Genomic DNA, 17,431 nt, shown 5'->3' on the forward strand with positions numbered 1-17,431 from the left:
AAATGCAGCTAAGAGAGATAACGGACCGAGTGCCTGTATGGAATGTGTTTGAATTACAGGAGAGCAGAGAAATAAATGGAGTTTCTTTATTCATGAAATGATGCATTTAATAAGAGTTATTTGTAATTGCTAAATTCCTACCAGAAACCAGAACAGAAATAAACTTTCAGACATTTCTGAATCTATTGAAATCAAATCCACAAGTTTCCAGAAAACAATGTCCTCACTCTATCCACTCATTATAATAATAAGAAAAACTTCCATATAATTATAACTACAGGTTTTTCCACAGCTAAAGTAAGTTTCTTTGTCATGTTAACATAGCAGGGCTTTCTTGATTTTATTGTTCTTTAAAAAATGCTTCATTACTGTTATCATGCTGTTGTCAAGGGATGTTGTCTTCAGTCCTGCACCAAATTTCATTTCTCAAGCACAGATAAAGCAAGGGATAAAAGCTAAGTGCCTGTGGATATACATGTTTGCTCCAACACCAAGATCATGAAACAGCCTTAGAAAGCTTTCTATCTTGTTTTCTTCAAAAGCAACCTCAGCCTGTGAAACCTCAGCCACATCATATTTTCACGCAGAGGAACCTGCAGAATTTATCACTTCATCAAAATGACTACGGCAGTGCAAACCTTGCCCCCTTTTACATGGAAGTGGCATGGTACACTTAAAAAAGAAGACGCACTTACAAAACAAGAGCTGCAATCAGTTTCCTTACAGTTCTTAGCACCCCCCTCTGTGAATGTCACTGCCTTCATCTCGATTCTGAAGAAGAGCAGTGGATTCCTAAGGCATATCACTTAAGACCTAGGTGCTGTGGGAAACCCAGAAGGCTCCAGGCACCTGAAAACTATATCTTTGATCACAAAGAAAGCCATGCCATGGATTTGCATCTTTCCCCACCATCAATTCTTAGCCTACAGTTTAATTTTTGTTGTACTCTACTGCAGAATATATCAAGATCCCAATATTTCTTTTAGAGCAGTGTTTCCCAACCGTGGCAACTTGAAGATATTTGGACTTCAACTCCCAGAATTCCCCAGCCAGCGAATTCTGGGAGTTGAAGTCCAAATATCTTCAGGTTGCCAAGGTTGGGAAACACTGTTCTGTTCAAGCAGGGGCCCTTATACCTATGGCGAACCTTTTTTTCCTTGGGTGCCAAAAGCGTGCATGCGCACACACGATTGTGTGCTCACAAGTGCACACACACATAATTCAATGCACTAATTCTGGGAGTTGAAGTCCAAATATCTTCAAGTTGCCAAGGTTGAGAAACACTGCTTTAGAGGCACTGAAAGCCCACTCATAATACATTTTTTAACATATAGAATCTTCCTCGCGTGTTCTGTTGAGCTCTCTGGTAGAATCCTCCCAAAAATGCACAGATACAATTTCAGACACACATACGTTTGAAAATTCAAAACAATGTTCTTTATAATGAAAATTCACTTAAACCAAGCCCTCTTTTGGGATAGCAAAGAGCACTTGTCTCCAAACAAACTGGTAATTTGTACAAGTCCCCCATCAGCTCTGTGATACCTAGCCTGCAACTGTGAGGCAATTCACAGTCCTTCTTCTTTCACAAAGTGACACAAACTTTGCTCTGGTTTAGCTTCAAAGCGGGTTAAAATCAGCACACAAAAGGTCCAAATCAGTAAAGCAGTCATGAAACACCACGATCAGATAATCCTCCACAATGGCCAAACCCACAGGCTGCTCTTTATAGCAGCCTCACTAATTACCACAGCCCCACCCAACCACAGGTGGCCTCATTTTCTTTGATAATAATCTCTCAGTTGTTGCTGCCTATGCATCGCTCTCCGCATGTGTGGCTGTATCATTAACTCTTGTTCTGAATCCAAGGAGGAGCTAGATAATTGATCTCCTTCTGAGCTGTCTGCCACACTCTCCTCCTCCCTGTCACTCATGTCTTCTTGGTCAGAGGAGCCTTCATCAGCAGATTCCACCGGGGGTGGGGGCAAAACAGGCCTGCAGCATGTGGATGTCTCCCCCACATCCACAGTCCTTGGGGCAGGAGCTGGGCCAGAGCTAACCACAACACTCGTGTAACTCATTTACCTACAGTTCCTTCTAGAATTTTGTAAAAAAATCAAAACAAAACGTGCTTTGCATTTTATTCCTAGCATCTGAAAATTAGACTACTTTCCTATTCCCCGTGATCCAGTTCATTTGAGACTAGCATAAATAATTTGGTTGAGATACAAAACTGCCTCCATTATGATTTTAGCCCTTTCATATTCTATACCAAGGCCTGTCTTTTGTAAAGAGCTGTCTCTAGAGTGGGGAGAAGATTTTTTGGAAGTTACAATGACACAAGAAAGGAAGCAGAAGTGTGCTAGAGGGAATGGCTGCTAAGGACAGGGCCAGTGGGACTGAGCAGCAAAACAAATGCAAATGGAGCTGAGTTTAGAACAAAGTAGAGTTGAGATATATAACAGAATAAGGAGATGAAAGGCTCTCCGTCGAAAGGTTTAGTGTAAAAATAAATATGTCCACCAGCTTTCCCCAATCTGTTGGCCACAAGATAGCGAAGTTGGGAATTCTGGGACAACTGAGTTGGGAAGGTTGATAAGCAGCAAATAAGAATATATGTGTTAGCAATCTGCTGTGGAATATATTTGTTCCCTTTATTCAAAAATAGCAGCTGGTACTACAAAAGAATAATAAAAGATGAGAGATTTGGTAAATGGGAGTTGAAGTGTAATTTTGTATTGCAGATTTGAGTTATTTACAAGCAACACATGTCGAATATCAATGAGCAACAGCCTTTGTGTTTTTTCAATCATGTAACAGTTATAAAGCATTTTATGGCCAACACAATTGCTACAAAAAGTTACTGTGGAAATAAATCCAAGGTGTATTTCTCTTTTCATTCCTGCAAGCTGAAGCAGAGCAAAAGATAGAACAAAATCTCCCAATAGATCTCAGTGAAATTTAACTAGATTTCCATACATGCATATGCATCACGCGATACTTTTTTTGGCATAAGCTACATTATATAAAGCAAAGGAAAAGTGAGAAAAAGTAAGCCAGAAAAATTAAAGTTAGGAAAGAAGAGAAAGACTGGGTCCTCAGTCATTGTCATGCTCATTCATGACCAAAGCACCCCAACATACTTTTGTACTCAACTTGTGTATTCAATCCATATTCATACATCAAATTGCAATCCTTTATTATAAATAATTAAAAGTTCCCTCTCCCTGGACAAAATGTAATTGTTATCATAAGAAAAATTCAATCCTTTTGTGCCAGACAGAAGAAATTTTTTGGGCTAAGCATGTATTCAGAAATGGATACTAGTTTCTAAAATGCTTTGCACGCTATCGTGGGGAAAAAAGTTTGTTTGGAAAAAGCTGCGTATGCATTTTAAAATAAATCAAATTAATAAGTCATATATTGTATCTGGCTCTGAATAGCTTACCTGGCAAGGCTACTAAACAACAACAACCTGTCATTCTTGCCACCTGCCACTTTCATGCTATCTTGCATTCCCCAGCTTGATGCTTCTAGATGAGACAGTCCATATTGGTATGGAATTCTGATGAGGAACAAGCTGATTAAAGCTGGTCTGTACTGTTTATGCCTTCAGTGCTACCTTAACAATAAGTCCTATGAACCAGAGGTGGTATTCAGCCGGTACTATCCAACCCGGTAGCGCCAACTGCAGGTGGGCCTGTCCCTGTCCACATTCCTGGATGTAATTATATTCCATTTATCCACATTTTTGAGACTGTGCGCATGCGCAGAAGGCTGTGTGCATGCACAAAGGCAGTGCGTGTAAGTGAAGCAAACTAGTGCACATGCATGCAGTCACATTTGCAAACCAGTAGAGAAGGTAAGTGAATACCACCCCTGCGATGAACATTTGAGGAAGTGACAGGAGGAACAAAGTCATCAATCAAATGCAAATTAGCTGAAAGATCCAATTCAGGATCATATTCAGGATTGGGAAAGAATTGCCTGGATGAAAAACTTTGGATATTCAACACAGTTAGAGGATTGGGACAAATTATGGAAAGTAAATTATAAACTAACATTGTCGGTTTCCTACAAAGAAAATTTATATAAGATGTTTTATTGATGGCACTTTGCCCCCATCAGACTTTCTAAAATTTACCCCAACATAGATCCGCAATATTGGAAATGCAAGAAAGAATTTGGGACATACTACCACTTGTGGTGGTCATGCCCAATGGCACATACTGGAGAAAAATTAAGACATGGTTAAAGGAAATAACACAATGTGACATAGAATTAAGACCAGATATATACTTATTAGGAATAATTAGAGAACATTATATTAAACCAAAATACTTCTTTATTGTCCATATATTAACTGCTGCGAGATTGGCATATGCTCAAAATTGGAAAGATAAAAACCTCCTGTCAGATAACATGGTAATTAATAAAATAATGGATTGTGCTGAAATGACCAGGCTTACTTATGAATTGCAAAACAAACAAGAAAGAGACTTTTTTTTACCATATGGGAAAACTTTTACAAGTGGCTAGAAATTAGAAGAGAAAATACAGACAAGTTAAATAAACAGGGAAAAATTGTTTAAATATGATCAATAAATGTAATGAAAATAGTAAATGATGTAGATTTAGGATAGAGAAGTATGGATATATGTATGTACGTACAGTATGTATATATATATATATTATATATATATATATATATATATATATATATGGCCCTGGGTTGGGCCGAGAGGCAAAAAAGGAGCTGTGATGTTCCTTCAATATACCAGGGTGATTCGACACAAAAATGTAACCCTTCCCTGGTACAGAGCTGAAGGGATTGGATACTGTAGCCTAGAGGTTAATTCTCTGCCTTACAAGGCAAAGGTTGCAGGTTCAAGTCCCAGTGGGTATGGCTAGCTGATGAGGCCAAAATAAGGCCGAAATAGATCTATCCTAGTCTCCCTTAATTTTCAAATTCAGCTTAAACATGTGACATATATATATATATATATATATATATATATATATATATATATATATATATATATATATGTAAAGCTGAAAGAAGTAATATTGTAAGTGTAAATATATCTGAAAATGAAATACTGTAGCTGCAAAAGTGGTTAATATTTACTTTATCTGTTTATATTTCATGAATTTCATGTATTGTTTATATGTGGTTTGTTTATAACTAAAAAAACTCAATAAAGATTAAAAAGAAAGAGAAAGAATATGTAGTGCCTGAAGAACTGGGTTATTTGAAGAAGCATAACTATACCCCCGATGGTTCCTTGCAGAGTATTTCTGAAGCCTTTTCCAGGCTGATGCCAAATTGGAGCCAAACTGGGCAGGTTTTGATGAGCTTCTCAAGAATGCTGTTCCTCTGCAGGTGAAAACAATTCCTCAGAGCAATAGGCTGACTTGATGACGCTTTATCTTCTTCCTCCTCCCCAGTCTCTGTAGCAGGCCTGGAGAAATAAAACAAATCCCAATCAGATTGATAATGATAGTGTGTCTTTAATAAAAAAAATGTTATATATTTCCCTGTGTGAGTGTTTTATGCAGATAATGAGAACTTGCAGTGATTCAGCTGGAATTAGCTTCAAATACTCTGAATATATGTTCCTTAAGTACATAACTGAATCTGTGCAGAAGTTAATGGCTGTAGGATTAGTATAATTTAAATCTACATTATTCTTTAAAGGAAGGTACACATTCTAATGCAAGTGTGTGTGATCATAGTAGAGGAGGAATTTTTTTAAAGTAAAAATAGTATAGAGCAAGTTCTGCCGAGCTCTCTGGTAGAATTCTCCGGAAAATGCACAGATACAATTTCAGACACACACACGTTTGAAAATTCAAAACAATGTTCTTTATACCGAAAATGCAAATAAACGAAACCCTCTTTTTGTATAGCAAAGAGCACTCATCTCCAAAAAAACTTGTAATTTGTACAAGTCCCATATCAGTTCTTTGATACTTAGCTTGCAGCTATGAGGCAATTCACAGTCCTTCTTCTTTCACAAAGTGAAACACACTTTCCTCTGGTTTAGTTTCAACATGGGGGAAACAATCAGCACACAAAGGTCAAAGTCAGCAAAGCAGTCACGAAACACCACGATCAGTTAATCCTCCACAATGGCCAAACCCACAGGCTGCTATTTATAGCAGCCTCACTAATTACCACAGCCCCATCCAACCACAGGTGGCCTCATTTTCTTTGATAATAATCTCTCAGTTGTTATTGCCTATGCATCGCTCTCCGCATGCATGGCTGTATCATTAACTCTTGTTCCGAATCCAACGAGGAGCTAGATAATTGATCTCCTTCTGAGCTGTCTGCCACACTGTCCTCCTCCCTGTCACTCATGTCTTCTTGGTCACAGGAGCCTTCACCAGCAGATTCCACTGGAGCAAAACAGGCCTGCAGCATGTGGATGTCTCCCCCACATCCACAGTCCTTGGGGCAGGAGCTGGGCCAGAGCTAACCACAACAGAGCATTCACAAATTATTCTGGGAATAATTTGGTGTGGTGTTTCTAGGATCAGTTTCTGGTCACAATTCAAAGTGTTGGTTATGACCTTTAAAACCCTGCATGGCATTGGACCAGAGTACCTCCGGAACCGCCTGCTACCGCACGAATCCCAGCTACCAATAAGGTCCCACAGAGTTGGCCTTCTCCGGGTCCCGTCAACCATACAATGTCGTTTGGCGGGCCCCAGGGGAAGAGCCTTCTCTGTGGCAGTCCCGGCCCTCTGGAATCAACTCCCCCCGGAGATTAGAACTGCCCCCACCCTCCTTGTCTTTCGTAAATTACTCAAGACCCATCTATACCACCAGGCATGGGGGAGTTGAGACACCTTTCCCCCGGGCTTTTTTATATTTATGTTTGGGTATGTATATGTTGTTTGCTTTAAAAAAAATGATAGGGTTTTATGTGCTTTTTAATATTAGATTTGTTTTCGCTGGAATATTGTTTTTATTATTGTTGTGAGCCGCCCCGAGTCTTCGGAGAGGGGCGGCATACAAATCTATTAAATTGAATTGAATTGAATTGAATTGAATTCTGAACAGTCCGCAACCCGGGAGTTGGAGTCCTATGTTACCTCAAGATCAATTAAAACAGTTAACAATAACATATCTAAAAATGACCTGCTACTTATAAATCAGAAGTATAGAGTACGTTTCCACCAGAACACTCAAAATCTTGTTGTATTACAAGTTTGTCAGGTATCTGTTTTGCATACTCAAAAAACCCATTGGTTTGTTGCGATAGTTTCTTTCCGAGAGCAAAGCAATTTGCTGCTTCCACTTTCATGTCAAATTGCATTTTGCGATGATTATCACAGAGGGCAGGTTACAGCAGGCCAGAACTTAAGCAAATGAAAGTGTCGGTGAGTCCCCATAGTGACTCTGCAAAAGGATCGTTAGCAAGTTAAAAATACTTAAGATTGTTTTCTATCTAAAGTTAGATTTGTTCACAGATGCAGAGCAGGTGGAACAACATTTGCAGGGAGTAATATTTTAAACTCCCCCTATTATTGCAAAGAAAAACCAGTAAACCATGTTGCAAAACTTATTGGAGGAAAGAAGAGGTTTGGACCTGAAATGGTCAGCATTCTCCTTTTTAATGGACTTTCCAGTATTTCAAGAACGAAAATAGATGACAGAATTTAACACTGACTGATCTCAATACAGCTAAGAACATTTGGAGTTGGTTAGTAACTGCACAGGAAGCCATTCTATTTGTGGCCAAGGACCTACAGTGATATGGCCATATGGTCAACAGAAATCAAGCTTGATTCAAATAAGCTTTTTAAAAAAATTGTAAGGAGACCATCTACTCTTTGATAGCATCAGAGTTGCCCTAATTTACCTTGTGGAGGAACTGGAACAGCATGTAAATTTAGTGAATAAATCAAATGAATAAATCTTCATCTAAAGGAGTATTCAGTCTATGAGTAGCTCAGATAGGTTTTCTGAGCATCTTCACTGGCCTGCTATAAACTTACTGATTAACACCCCGTGCTTGCGTTTACTTCCTCCATCTATTTCCAACATGAAGACCATAATTTTTGTAAAAATACACATTACCATGTTTTTATTCTCTTTTGGTGATGCTTCTGTAACCAGCAGGAATGGTCAGTTTTTAATAGGAGGGATTTGCTATCACATCTGGTTCCTTTTTTGTCAATCAAAACACTCCATTGCAGTAACATGTCTTCCATTTCCTCTCCTCAACACAAAATCCCTTCCTCATGAAGCTTTTAATATAAGCAGGGGTTCCCAATCTTTTGGCCTCAGGGACCACCAAGGTCATAATTTTAAATCCCACAGACCCTGATTCATAATTTTAAGTCCCTCAGACCACTAATATGATTTAAAAATATATATAAATAAATTTGCAAAATAATGATCAGAGAACTTCCATTTTATTAATATGAAATGCACTTATTTAACATAACAAAATTGTTAATGCTTATTTAATCAACAAAATCTTTAAGGTTGTTTAATTATAACAAAATTATTAAAGGTAGTGTAATTATTTTATTAGTTGGACTTGTATGCCGCCCCTCTCCGAAGACTCGGGGCGGCTATTATTCAATTATTACAAAATAATTGAAGCTTATTTGATGGTGGCTTGCTGATGTTATTGGGAAAGTCAGTCCCATATTCCAGAGCTGTAGCTGTAGTCCTTACCCTGCCCTCCCCTCTCCTTCCCATCTCTTCCCTTCCTTTCCCTTCCCTCTTCCTGGACTGGATTAATTGCTCTTGGCCATATCTGGCCCAGGGGCCAAGATTTCTCCACGGACCACTAAAATTTTCTTGCAGACCAACAGTGGTTCATGGACCATAAATTGGTGACTTGTGGTTTACAGCATCCTTAAGCCATCTCCCTCCAATTTCACAACTTACTACCAAGATGACTGACAGACACTAGAAAAGGCTCCCAGGATTAAATGGGGAGAAACTATGATTGAGGTTGCCATCTTGACTTTTTGATTCCCCATCCTCCATAAGTACACTTGCAGCAATATGAGACCTTGATATGATAGCTATACTTCTGTTGTGAATGGATTTTCATTGAGCTAAGTTGAACAAAGCCTTCTCCTTCTTAGCAAGATTGGGGATGGGTGGGGGATAGAAGGCCAGCCCTGCTTAGCCTCTAAGCCAGAACAAATAATACTAATATATACCATCAATCTGTTCTTGAGCTGGAACAGTTTGTGTTTGTGACATAAAGCTAAACTTGGAGCCAAACATATAATAAATTTGGAAGTGACTTTTAAAATTTAAATACAGTAATTAGGTTTGGAGCATATTAAGTAGTAATTAAGCTTTCATGCTGAATTTAATTCAGCATACTGTATATGTGGAAGAATAATTTAGGTAATGATACAGTCCTATTTCAAGATAAGAGGAGTGCAGACTAGATCAGGCATTTAATTAATCAGGTTTTGGGAATTGCCTGGGTTCAAAATATTGGTTTAATATTTGTTTGCTCGATCATTTCACTTCCCATTTGCTGCCATGGACACTGTCGGGAAGGTGATGGGTCTTTTCCCAGTTGAAGTGAATGATGTGAATAAATGGAGGTTTTAGCAGGAGTGTTGAGGAGTTCAGAAAGCCAAGGTGGTAGCTTGATGGTAGATTTTACGTAGATAGTAGGAAATACATTCAAATGTACCGTACATACATATAATGAATAGAATAGAATAGAATTTTTATTGGCCAAGTGTGATTGGGCACACAAGGAATTTGTCTTGGTGTACATGCTCTGTAAATGTGAAAAAGACAGAAGATAGATAGAAAAAGAAAATGAAAAAGAAGAATCTATCTATCTATCCATCCATCCATCCATCCACCCACCCACCCATCCATCCATTTAATCTATCATCTATCTTCTTCTTGGCAGTTATATATACAATTCTAATCAAACCTTTCTCCCCAAGATTTTACTGTAATTCTCTTCTTTGTATAACCTATTTTTTCCCCTTATTTACCTTTTATACACATTGTATGTGCGACACAGGTGGAAAAGAAGCAGAGCTTCAGTCATTCAACTGTGACCACCTCTTGACCAGGGGTGTCAAACTCAATTTCATTTAGGGTCATATCAGGGCTATGGTTGACCGTGAGCATGGCCGACTGAATGGGTGTAACCAACTGGGTGTGCATGGCCAGCTTGGTGCCACTCACTGGGTGTGCCAACTGGTTGGGCATGGCCAGCTTGATGCAGCTCCCCAAACTGCTTGCATGTTTCCTCTTCTCATAGGGGAGACTGGGCCAAAGTAACGTAGGACACCCTCTTATAATTTCCAGGACAGTTCAGTGGGCCAGATTCGACCCACTGGAAAATGTAAGGGGCATGTATTTGATACCCCTGATCTTGACTATAACAGTATACAACCTCTCTCAGGAACGAGTTTGCGGAGAGGGGCGGCATATAAATCCAATAAACCTAAACCTAACCTAACAATAGACATTAAAAATGTTGCACTTTCTCCCCCATCCTCCTGGGCTCATGTGTCTGTCTTCTGCATGATCTAGTCTAGACTTTGAAAGATGCTTTGCACATTTGCAAAATAACTGTGGCGACTAGGTCATATTAAAAATTAACAAGGACGTGAATAAATAAACAAACAATAGTAGTTCACTCTACTTTTTTTCTGTATGTAAGTACACTGTAGCATAAACCTAATTGTATAAGTAAATAAAACACAAGATTACCTCCAACATCAGTTAAGCAGATTTCAGCCCAAGAAATAAGATACCTTACTATTCTCCTGCTTGGCACCTCCTGTGTCAGAGTTGGGTTCCTACCGATTCTAACCAATTCTTTGGAATTGTTAGTAGTTCAACGATAACATCACGGAGCCGAGAGGTGGGTTTCTCCGGCTTGGACTGGTTCACCCGAATTGATAGCATTCGGTGGTGATGTCACAATGACATCACCAAACCAGATTGGTTGGTGCCGGTCCATGGGTACTGCCATATTTTTCCCCAATTTTTTTTTCTGCATTTTAATTTTTCTTCTTCTGAACCTGTGCAGAAGGCGAGTTTCCTGGCACTGTGCCTGTGGTCACCATCTTGTTTTCGGCTTTCTTTTTTTTTTTTTTGAACTTTTTATTTATTTATTTATTTTTTTTCTTGTGAGCAACTGCAGAAGCCAGGTTTCCGGCACTGTAGTTGCCATCTTGAGAAAAAGAATTGGCAGCAAGTTAAGTTAGAATCCCCCCCTGCTTGAATCCCCCCAGAGGAGCGGCATACAAATCTAATAAATAGTAATAATAATAACGTTTCAGTCCCAGAAAGCAGTTGAAAAATGTCCTTTTCCCGTTTTGCAGCCATGCATCATTTTCTGTCCTTGCCTCCTTCCCGTTTTTATTTGGTTTCCCCTCCCACCCTGAAAGCAAAAGGAAGTGAGGGAGGAGGGGGGAAGAAGGATCCAGGATTGGGAAGGGAAGGGATTGGGAAGAATGAGAATGACGAGGGCTTCCCGGCTCAGGGAAGGTTTGGAGTCTGGAATCCAGAGCATGCATTTCCCCTTTTATCTTGTGGTGCTTTTATTTCTAAAGCCCCCCCCCCCCAACTCCAGTCTCTTTGCCTAAAAATGGAGCTCTTGGCCCGAAACAATTAGTGTAAAACGACAGCAAGATTTAAAGGAAACCAAGTTGAGCTCGTTTGTAAGGAAAACAAGTACTATCAATATAAAGGTTTATTTATTTATTTCTTTTTTTGTTTATTATTGCGATTTATAAGCAGCCCAGCTCCTGATGGACTCAGGAGTTCAGTGCAAGCCATACTAATATTCCAAACTAATGAGTCTTAATGTCTGGTTAAAATGGGTAGTACTTCCATTTGAAGAAGAAAAGCATAGCTCAGATTATCGCTATCATTTTTTATTCCTATATTCTGTTATTTAGGTATAAATTTTGTTAATGTAGAAATTTTACATTAAATTTCTCTAAATGGGGCTACCTCTGAAAAGTGTTCGGAAACTTCAGATCGTGCAGAATGCGGCCTCGAGAGCTATCATGGGCTTTCCCAGATATGCCCATGTCTCGTCAACACTCCACGGCTGGCTTGCACTGGCTGCTGATCAGTTTCCGGTCACAATTCAAAGGGTTGGTAATGACCTATAAAGCCCTACATGGCATCGGACCAGAGTACCTACAAGACTGCCTTCTGCCACATGAATCCCAGCAGCCGATTAGGTCCCACAGAGTTGGCCTTCTCCGGGTCCCGTCGACAAAACAATGCCATCTGGTGGGACCCAGGGGAAGAGCCTTCTTTCTCTGTGGCAGCCCCAGCCCTCTGGAATCAACTCCTCCTGGAGATACAAACTGCCCCTACTCTCCTTGCCTTCCTTAAAATGTTGAAGACTCACCTTTGCTACCAGGCATGGGGGGAATTAATCTCCCCCCTCCTTTTTTGCTGACCTTTATTATGTTTATATTCAGTTGGACTGAGTGTGTATGATTGTGTAGCAGATAGGTTTTTTAATAACAATGTATTTTTAAGTTAGTTTTTTAATAAAAAATTAACATGTATTTATATTGTATTGCTGTTATGTTGTGAGCCGCTCTGAGTCTTCGGAGAGGGGTGGCATACAAATCTAATAAATTATTATTAATTATTATTATTATTTACTTAGAACAACAGAGCTACCTGCCTGTAATCATGTGTATCTATTAGGTGTAAATCCTACTGAACGGAAGTAGCCTTACTGCCAAGTAAATATGCATAGGTTTTATGTAGTTGAGAGAAAGGGTATTGATTAGTATCAGTTGTATTATAGAGAAAAAACCAGGTAGATTGTGTGTGTGTGTAGAGACACATATAGTATATTTTTATTTTTGTTTACCTATATGTAATATGCATCTACACATATGGTATATATACATAGGATTAAGTAATATATTTTGGATCTTTAGTAGTAGTAAATAGATAGGAAAATTGTATTTCGATGAGACCTCCGAGGTGAGGAGAGGCCAGGCATCCTAACCCTAACCCTTGATGTGAGTGATGTCAAGTTGGCCACGCCCACATGACCACAAAGCCACTCCCACCAAGTCACACGACTGCCAAATCATTCCCACCCAGTCACATGACCGTCAAGCCATTCCCACAAAATTAAACCATGCCCACAAAATTAAGCCACGGCCACAGAGTGCTAGTAAAAAGATGTTGGAACCCACCTCTGATGGAGCCGGTTCTGTTGGTGTCTCCATCTTGGATTTTGTTTCTGCACATGCTCAGAAGCTTCTTTAAAAAATTGCTGTGGGTACATGTGGCACGACCCTGAGCAAACCACCAATAAAAGGATTCGAAACCCACCCCTGCCCTCTGTGGATACTGTAGTCTGCTATGGAATATCTCCAATCTTTTGAATAAATTTGGGAATTTATGGGCATGAAATTCAGATTTTACTTACTAGCAGAACAGTTGCTAGACTTGAAGTAGCATTGTGAATTACAAACTTGGACCTTTTTTCAAAGTGTATTAAATCTCTTGAGCCACTTGCCTGAAGAGGCTAATTCTATAGTTGCTGCAAACAACACAATTCTAAGTTTGTTTGTTTGTTTAATTGTTTGTTTGTTATTTGGCCACCCACCCAACAGCAATGATCCTGGGAGTTATGCAAAATTAAAACAGTGCGTCCACAGTCCAAGCTACAATGTCTCAGATTAAAACAATAAACTCAATTGATCAAAAAAACAATTTCAACTAAAGTAGAATTGGGAATCCCCCCTGGATCTTTTTTTCCATTTGCTAAGTGCCTGAGGCTTGAGTCATATTGGTTAATCCAGCCTGTGGAAGTAGCATTGGGCCTTTGCTTTGCTCTCAGTAGGTCAAATGTAGAGAGGACAAGCTGTGAAAAAGCTTAATTGCCTTTTTGATCTGGCTGCACTACGAGCATCACAGGTAACCACAGAACAAAAGAAAAGTAGAAAATGAGTTAGCTTTGGAGTTCTGATGTCTTTGCCAAATTTCAAGATTAGGGTCAAGAAACAGATCATTTCTATTTTGCTTTGCATGCATTCTATTTTGCACATTGCTTTGATAGCATTACAGGTTGACAGCAAAAAAACAAACACACTATTTTTTTAAAAAAATAAAAAGACAGCTTTCCAGTGATCACATAAGTAGAGCCAAATCTACATGTAAGGGGAAGAAGCAACAGGAAGGAGAGCTAGAACTGTGCAAACCTGAAAAACATTCTGTTTTCCTGAATGTTCCGTTTTCTTCTAAAAATAAAAATAGAGGAAATGGTAACAGAATTGGAAAGGTCTTTGGAGGTCAACTAGTGCAACCTCCTGCTAGTAGACTTCAGCCGAGCTGCTCAGTAACCAAACTCTTATATAAATGGATCTAAACTTTCAGAAATTCCTTCATGACAGTATTGAATATTTAGTAATGAACATGACCAGTACTCCTATTCAAGCATCTCCAAATAGTACAGAGTGTACAACAAATTTAGCAGAATTCAACAGCAAATTTTGAAACACATTAAGAGAAATAACTAGACTATGTAAAATACATGTACACAGGCTTTCATTCACTCATCACGTTGGTATGCTCTTTGAACCAGGTGTTAAATCCAGAAGGTTCTGACAGGTTCTGGAGAACCGGTAGCGGAAATTTGGAGTAGATCAGAGAACTGGCAAATACCACCTTTGCCTCGCCCCAGAGTGGGATGGGAATGGAGGCTTTGCAATATCCTTCGAGTCCTGGGAGAGGGGCATATAAATCCAATAAATAAATAAAATAAATAAATCCTTCCCCCATGAGTGGGAAGGGAATGGGGATTTTGCAATATCCTTTCCCCAGGAGTGGGATGGGAATGGAGATTTTGCAGTATCCTACCCAGTGAAAGGCTACCAAAAGTTTTGTTACCACACCGTGGCCATGGCTTATGCAGAATGTCCTGCATTTTCTTTAAACTTTCAATGCATATTAGATGCTCTGGACTGAAACTCCCTTTTTGCTACCCCACTGCGTCCCCCCCCAATCCGGACAGCAGCCCACCCCTGTCATGCCCACCAAGCCACAGCCACAGAACTGGTATTTTTAAAAAATTGAATTTCACCACTGCTTTGAACTACAGCTGTGGCATATAGACATGTAAGAGGTTTATGATGAATTTTAATAAATTTATAACAGTTTAGCAGCAGGTAGATTCTTTGCTACCAGCAGATACATAGTCTGGCTAGCTATCATCTATTTCCAATAATCTTTTATTAATTTTTCCAAGATTCCTACTCTATTGTGAAATATTTGCGAGGCCCAGTAGTTTGACTTTTTCTCTCTTCTCGTAGCAAAAAATCTACATCTGCTCACAGCAGGATGAGGCTTTGAGGGAAAGCCGTTTCTCTTCTGTGGCACTTCACGAAAAGACCATATGACTTTGCACACAACCTCTGCTGAGAAAATTGCACGGCTCTGAACACAGGGATCATTTTTCCTGAGAAAAGGGGGGGAGGGGGGAGAAAAATCACTTTCCACAACTAAATAACTAATCGTCACTCTGTCAACAAGGCAGTGAATTCATATCCAGAGTTCCTATTAAAATTCTGAATATATATTAAAGTACTGGAGCACAAATTTGTCCTGCAAAGCCGGTAATAAAGCAGACCAGACTTACCAATTCTATTTCAGAGCAGTTTGTATGAATACTCTTACATATCTGCCCACTAAAAGAACTTTTTATATACAGTAATCCATCCGCTGGACATTTGGCTTGCAGAAAGAACTCAAAGAGTTGCATAAAAGTGTCATTGCTCTCATCTAACTGCCATCCAGATTTTTTCAGACCAACATCTGGAAGCCCACATAAGGTTGTGTTTCTGGAATGGAAGAAAACAGTTTCCAAATGTGGCTGACTAATGGGCACCATCCTATCCACGAAACAAGTAACCTGTCCTTCCAATCACCCATAGCAAATTATATATATATACTTCACTACAAATCTATAGATCAGAGAGTCCTGGGTCCCATTCACGAAGAGCCTTTTCCCAGCCATTTCATTGTGCAGAGATGCCTGATATTAGCAGGATAATTGGTCACATGGCTCAATTAATTGCATAGTAAATCACATGGAAAGTGCTTTAATTTATATAACAGTGAGTTACAAAGTGGCTCAGCTGGAAGCAAAAAGATCTAGCATAATCATTTACCTTTGGGATCTTGTAGTATCAATGCAATTAGTCAAATCAATGTACCTTAACTTACTTCCTTAGGAGTAAGCAGCTAAATTGCATGTTGATTTACACCCTTTAGAACCCCCTTAGTCCCCTAGAGTCACTCGGTGTTGTATACCAGGAAGTAGGAAAGCCTTTTCCCTGAATTGAGCTCCGATTGTAATTATTATTCACGGGCAAGTTAACAACCTATTAGTAACATGCTTCAGAAGGAACAGAGTCACAACCTACATATAGGACAGAAACCTTAAATGTTTAAAACTGCACACAAACTATGGTGTAAAGGAGAGGTGTCAAACTCATGGCCTGCAGGCCGGGTACATTATGCGCTGGCTACACCCACCCTGGTTTAGCAAAGGGGAAAAAGTTGTGATATGTCATATGATGACAATGGGTCATCGCAAGTTTGACACCCCTTGCGTCAAGCAGCTATAGTCTTTCACTTTTTTAAAAATGATTTTTATTAAAAAAAATTCTTTAAAAACATACATACAAACGTACAACATTAAAACATACAAATATATAAATAAAATAAAGCAAAAACATTAATTGATTAATATTCTTGCAACATTTCTGTTTCAGTGTTATATATTTTCCATTTCTATCCCGCTACATATTTTTATATATCCATTTACACCGAAATGGTTGTTAAATCAGGAGGATCCCACTACTGCTTCCATCCTTCCAAAGTCAGTAAATGAGGATCCAGATTGTTGGGGACAATATTCCGACTCTGTAAACAACTTAGAACGGACTGTAAAACACTGTAAAGCAGTATATGTCTAAGTGGAATTGCTATCAATTTCTTACATTATTTCCATTTAGGAAAAATCTTTGACAAATCAATAGCGGAAATCATTTTGACCATCTAATCCAATGATTTTTTTTTTCAGTTATGGCACAGTCACAAAGTTGGTACACACAAAATATGTGCTAATCTGTTTGTAATTTCATCAAGCTGGTCCACAAAACATATACCGTATTTTTCAGAGTATAAGACAAACCTTTTTCCCTTCTAAAAGAGGCTGAAAATTTGAATGTGTCCTATATACTGGATGTAGTTTTTTGAAGCTTTTTTCCCAGCCCTAACAATCTTCCCAGCTCTTCCCAGCTTGTTTTCATTGCTATTCCCTCTGAAAAAGTTTCTGTCCAGCGCGAACCAGTGGATAAAATGATGTGCTGAAGCTGACCAGACTAGGGAATCTAGCCAGATGAATACCTGGTAGGTAGA

General features: G+C 39.1%; 1 protein-coding gene across 1 annotated transcript in view; it reads right to left on the reverse strand.

Annotated features, from left to right (window-relative positions):
• Window positions 1-17,431, reverse strand: part of RIN3 (Ras and Rab interactor 3) — a 133,696-nt gene that overhangs the window by 86,753 nt on the left and 29,512 nt on the right. The window contains exon 2 of the mRNA XM_070753586.1: window positions 5,273-5,462. Coding sequence (XP_070609687.1) covers window positions 5,273-5,462 — 190 coding nt within the window. The remainder of the gene's footprint in view (window positions 1-5,272; window positions 5,463-17,431) is intronic.

This window comes from Erythrolamprus reginae, chromosome 1, assembly GCF_031021105.1.
Source record: "Erythrolamprus reginae isolate rEryReg1 chromosome 1, rEryReg1.hap1, whole genome shotgun sequence".
NCBI lineage: Eukaryota > Metazoa > Chordata > Lepidosauria > Squamata > Dipsadidae > Erythrolamprus > Erythrolamprus reginae.